The following is a 6,000-nucleotide window of genomic DNA, read 5'->3' on the forward strand; positions in this document are numbered from 1 at the left end:
ACTCGTAATTTCTTAAGTATCATGTCCTACGCCTCAAACCTAACCATCTATTGGATGTTACAGACACTACTTTCAGGACAGAAGCAAGGCAGATCTGTTGTTACCTCAAAACAACAGCGAACCCTAAGAGTGATCTTAAACCTGAATGATTTATATGCTCTGGAGATGTAGTTTTATTTCTTCTCAGAATGTTTGTATAAGAGCATATTTTTTTTAAAGCCATGTTTTACTGAAGGTAAAAATGCATTTTCAAATATTGTAATTTTTCCTAGATTATATGAGCAATGGTTTAATTTGGCTTCAGAAGTCCCTAAGAGATGGACAAACACTAAATTGCTCTTAAGATGAGAAAAAGATCCAGCAATACATTACACAGGTTGATGAAGGCCAGGCTTCAAGTCAATGGTAGAGCTTAGACCTGCAGTCTGGTATTCTGCTATCAACCACAAACTTCACTTCCTTTTACCATTAGTAAAACGTATTGTGATACTATAACCTCCCTTCTTCTGTGGAATAGAAATAATTATACTGTCTGGAAGTCTTCATATTGGTAAGTTAAACATGCATAAAAATTCTACCAAATGAAAGTTAAAAGCAAGACTGTTTGGTTAGATTATATAAACAATATGCCCTAAGACTTGCTGAGTTCTGAGAACTGAAACCACAGACAGCCAAAATACAGCTGCACACAGCCAGATATGATGTGTCTGCTAATATTGGAAACTTTATCATGCTGCCGCAAATTTAAGTTCTGATTAGTATGTGCATAGAAGAAATACAGACTGAATGCACTCGAACAAACAAAAACCACTCCAAGGTTGTAAGTTATGAAAGCCAAGGGCACTCTGTTATTTTATAAAGCACTTGACAATATTTATTAGCTGTAATACTGTGGCATCTAAGAGCCCCAAGCATGGGCCAAGGCTCAGCTGTGCTCGTTCTTGCACAAATCCAGAACAAAAGATAAACCATAAGCTGCTGTAGGCTGCAGCTAGTGGCTTAGTGCAAAAGCAGGGTACTGTCAAGTGCCAAACCCCCTGACTTTTAAGTATGTACATCTAAAGCCCAGAGCTCATTTTCTCCACTAAATGTTAAGTTTGGCACTAGATTGACCTGCTGACTGGAGGCTACCTGCAGTTAGCTGATAGCTGTTTGGACCAAAGATGTGCCTGAACTCCCCCTCTTCCCTGCAGTCCAGGCATTAGAACCAAGATTGCAAGGGAGACAGATCAGTTCAGGAGACAGATCCTGGAGCCTAGATTCAGTAAAACCTGAGGGGATGCAGAAGAATGCACTCAGCATCTCCTCTCAGAACAGTATGCAAGAAAGACCTTGAGACTCATAAAGCAAGGAATCTAAGCACACAAGGGACATGGTTCTCCAGATTAATGGTTACAGCACCAAGGAAGACAGCACCAAGTTCCAGACTGGGCATTTAGAGTTGTTTCTGGGTTTATCACACAATTTAGATGTAAAAATATACAAATGATCCATAAAATAAAAATCCCATTGCCCGAGCAAGTATTTTAACTAACACACTATTGAGCTGAGGTGACTCCTGCTTGTTTTCAGTCTTGTCTGGCGACTCTTGCTTGTGAATGTGAACACAAGGCAGATTTTCTCATGGTTACTTCTTTCAGGCACTTTCTAGTTAATGCTGTCAGGGTTCACAAGGTTTGTAGTTTTTATTAAAAGACTTGAAAATCATATTTATTTTTAGGACCCAGTTCTTTCTTTGGATCTGGCTGCAAGTGTTGCATGCTGAAACAGTGAAACCAAGTAAGTTGTGTAAGCCATATACACCACATTTAAAAAAAAAAAAAAACCCAAACATAGCTGCTGCCTTTAAAATTTATTTATATTTTTCTACAGTTGTATCGATAGTCAAAGGAGCTTGTCTGCTTTTCACAGCACATATTGCTATGTTTAAAAAGCACTCCTACAAATTCTCAATCTGGCACCTCAAATAAACACTGACTCAGAAGTCCCTTGAACCCCAAAGTTGCTCATCCTTCTACTTACTCCTTCAGCACACTAAAATGCCAGGATATTGCTCTCTGCCAGTTTCTCATAACTTAACCATTAAAATAACTGCGCAGTGAGCTAAGAAGCAGGCGGTGGTCGTTCTGTTGTATCACTGCTTTAAACTGCGAGCTGTCTCGCTCAGAAATGTAACTTTTCTGCCTTCCTGCGGCTCTGCAGGCAGCCAGCCCTCCCCGTCAGAGAAGCAGTGAGCCGCAAGACACCTCCTCCCGCCCCAGCACCCCCAAAACCCACCGCAAGCTCCTCACATCTACGCACGACCCCCGCGGCGCTCGAAAAACCCCGAGGCGCTTTTGCACCTGAAGCATTTTTTAATCCGGCTCGGAAATGTAAGCGTTTACAGTATTGTAGAAGTACTCAAAACGACCTGGGTGCCACGACGCTCACCGAGAGGGCACATTTGGCAGCCCCCGAGCGGCGGGGGGCAACCCCCCCCCACGCAGCACGCCGTGTCGAGATGGGATGCGAGGCCGCTCCTGCCCCGCGGGGACCGCCCACAGGACGCCCGTCCGCAGGGCGAGGTGGTGTCGGAACACCCTCGGCCACCCTAACTTCGAGGAGAAGGGCCCCCGGTAACGTGCCGGCCTCGGAAGCGCAGGGGGGCCGCGGGTGCGCCCCTTCCCCAACCGGGAGGGATGCTGCTCCCCCGGCCAGGGAGCCGGGCGCGGAGCTCTCCTCGCCCCACACAAAGGCACGGCGGGGAGGCGAATTGGGCCCCGCTGAGCCTCCCCCGTGCCGGCTTCCCCCACACACACACCTCGGCGCCACCCGAGGGACAGCCGCCCCCAGGTAGGGGCATCGCAGCCCTCCCGGGGAAAGCCCGCGCCGGGCTGGGGAACCACCGCGGCGGCTGCCATCGGGGCCGGGGGCACTCGAGGCGAGCGGGACGGCAAGGAGCTCTGCAGACAGGTAGCTCCCTGCTAAAATGGAGGGAGGGGAGAAACGCGGGAGAAACTTACCGGAGGAAACCGAGGAGCCGGACAGACTGGAGTTACTGGATGCGGCCATGGTCCCTCCTCCTCGCCCCTTAGCTACGAACCCCGCGTCGGCGCCCGCTGCTGTCCGGCCGCCGCTGCCGCCAGCCCATCGCAAAGTGCCGGGGCCGCGCCGAGCCGAGCCGCCGCCGCAGCCGGCTCTGGGCTCCCCGCGCCGCCGGGGAGCGGGAGGCGTTGGCGCCCCACCGAGGCGCTGCCGGCCGCTCCGCGGGGCTGGGCGAAGGCGCTCGGCAGGTCAGGGAAAAGGCCCGGCGGCTTTTACAGTGCCTCCCTCTGCCTGAGGAGCAGGGCTTACCTTGTGACGGGGACGGGAGAGCCGCCCTGCCAGCGCCTTCCCTCGCCTCCTCCCCTCCCTTCCCGTCCCTTCCCTTCGCTTCCCCGCCTCCTCGCGGGCAGCGCTGTCAGCCCGCCGGGGGGACCCGCCGCAGCTCCCCCTCACACACACAAAGGAAGCGGCGGCGCTGCCGGCCGGGCTGCCGGCCCCGGCTGAGCGGGCAGGGTGGGTCCCGGGCGGGAGAGCCCCGGAGGTGCGGTAGCCCCGCCGAAAGCCGCCCAAGCCCCTTCCCGCCCGCCGCCGCCTGGCACGGGGCTGGCGGCGAGCGCAGCTTGGGCCATGTGCCGGCTCCCGTCCCGCCTGGCCCGGCGGGGCGGCAGCGCCTGTTGAGCGCCTCGGGCCGGCGAGCACCCTCGGCAGTGCCGCAGCGTGGGCTACGCGACCGGCAGCGCTCCTGCTGCCTCCCCCGACCCTGCCCGGGCTGCCAGAGACCCCCGCTACCGCGCGGTTACGGATGGAGAGGGGCTGCGCACCTGGGCCAGTGCTTCGCCCAGCGCCGCCCTTTGTCCACCAGCAAAGGTTGCCCTCCACTCCCCTGTTCCCCTGGCTCTCCTGCCTGGCGCGATCCCATCCTTACTTCTTCCTTTTCCTCCTAGCATCCGTTTTCTTAAAAAAAACAAAAAAACAAACAAACAAAAAAACCAAACCGGCCATCACTAACACCGGGCTCTCCCTGCCAGGTGCGCAGGGGTGGCTGCAGGGACTCGGCCCGGCCGCACTTAGGGCCTGCCAGCCCTAATCTCTCCCCTCTCGGACCGGTCCCGGGCCCGGCGTCTCTGGGGGGCTATAGGGGACACCCGCCGGGCCGGCTGCCAGAGACGGAAAGAGGACACGGCGGTTCCGTAGCAGTCCAGCCTGGACCCCTGCCCGCAGCTGTAACTGGTGGGAGGGAAAGAGGAAGAGCCAAGAAAGCATTACCATGAGGCTTCCTCCTGTTGACTGCCCTGCGTTTTTCCTTCTTTGTGCCTTATTGCCAGCCAAAGTTTCCATCTCATTTTACAAAACGAGGGCGAGGAGGCTGCAGGAAGATGGTCAGCAGCCATTCGACAGCCGTGTGGCACGGCAGGCACGGGATCTGTAAGGAGCCTACAACCCATTTGCCTTAATGATGATTTTTATAAAAGGCTTCCATGATTCATAAGAGATTTCTCTAACACAAAGTTACTTTAAGAAGGCGCATTAAAGTTTCTTTGCCAAACTACGCCTTACCCACCCAGCCACGCAGCGTCCCAAAAGAGCGTGCAAAAGCACCTGCCCTCTATTCCGCAACCGGCCTCTTCCCCCTCCTCCCAGAGCCAAAATACAAAGCGGGCTCTCCAGACCCTGCAGTCGGTTTCTTTTTTTCCCTTCGTGAAAACAGGTACGAGACCCCCTCTAGCGGCAGCGAGGCCAGGAGCACCGATTCCCGAGCCGTGGCCAGGGGGCCACCGTGTCCCTCACCCCCCGTGCGGAGCTTTAGGGAGATGGCTGAAGCCAGCTTGGTTGTCCAGGTTTTATTTTATAACCATAGCCTGCTGCATGTGAGAAGGAACAGGCTTTAAACCAAGCTTTAGCACTAACTCCTATTAATCTGTAAATTGCCACATGACAGACATAAAACCAGGACAGGCGTTGTTGCTGTTCTTTGGCCTTTGGCCAAACATTTTGTGTCAAGCATTTTAAAGCTTGAATGCTGAGAGCAAAATGAGAAAGGAAAAAAGTTCTTTTATCTTCTGGATTAGGTTATAAAACCAGGCTAATACCTGGGATGTTGAAAAGTACCACGGGATGTCACATAATATGGTAAACATCAAGATTGTACTAGCAAATTGTCCACTTAAAGAGCACGTGATGCGTTTAAGTGGTATTTGCTTGTCTCCTACATGTTTGTTTTTATCTGCTCCTCCTGATGTATCTCTCTTTCTAATATTTGTCTCCTTGTAGTCTGTTATATGTCTTCATTTTTCTTTCCATAATCTGGCATTATCTCACCCTCGTGTCTCTCCAGCGACTGTCAGTAACACATCTTGTGATCAGTGAAATACAGTTAACAGCAGTGGCAGAATCTGCAGGGAAAGGGGTAAATAACCTAAAAGACAGAAAACCTCTTCACTCTTCTGAGACTCTGCAGACAGAAGTTTCGTAATTAATTTTAAATTGGTTTTCCAGCCATAAATCTGGATAAAGCATGAGAGGAGTTTCTGCAAAGAATCACTACCCCAGGTATTCCAATAAATGCAAATGGAGTATTTCTGTCAATGAGTCTGGACATGTCTGTTTATGAACCTGTGTATCTTTGAGGGACAAGATGCTATTGATAATTGTGATTAGAACAGGCATGAAGCTGTGTAATCTCAATTTCCACAACATTGAAAGGTAATCTAATAAAGTCAAGTGAACATATAGAGTACTATAGATTAAAAGAAACTGTTTCACACTACAAGACAGAATGGTCTTTTTCATGTTAGTAGTAAAGATCATAAGAGCCATGAAATTAGAGGGGAAATTGCTAGATTAAAGGGGAAGCAAATTTAAAAGAAACAAACGTAACTTTGTTATGTGTAAAAAGCATGAAGTTAAGACAATGCAATATAATCCTTCTATTCTGTAGAAATTGTGAGCAGATCCTGTCCTGGTCTAATCTGTGCA

The 6,000-nt window shown here is 51.0% G+C and overlaps 1 protein-coding gene across 1 annotated transcript in view; it reads right to left on the reverse strand.

The window, feature by feature from the left end:
* CHN2 (chimerin 2) overlaps nucleotides 1-3,747 on the reverse strand; it is a 165,644-nt gene extending 161,897 nt beyond the window's left edge. Inside the window, exon 1 of the mRNA XM_071735599.1 lies at nucleotides 3,003-3,747. Within this exon, the coding sequence (XP_071591700.1) occupies nucleotides 3,003-3,051 (49 nt within the window). The 5' untranslated portion in view covers nucleotides 3,052-3,747. The remainder of the gene's footprint in view (nucleotides 1-3,002) is intronic.
* Nucleotides 3,748-6,000: the final 2,253 nt, after the last annotated feature.

The sequence above is a fragment of the Heliangelus exortis genome, chromosome 2, assembly GCF_036169615.1.
Source record: "Heliangelus exortis chromosome 2, bHelExo1.hap1, whole genome shotgun sequence".
Lineage (NCBI taxonomy): Eukaryota > Metazoa > Chordata > Aves > Apodiformes > Trochilidae > Heliangelus > Heliangelus exortis.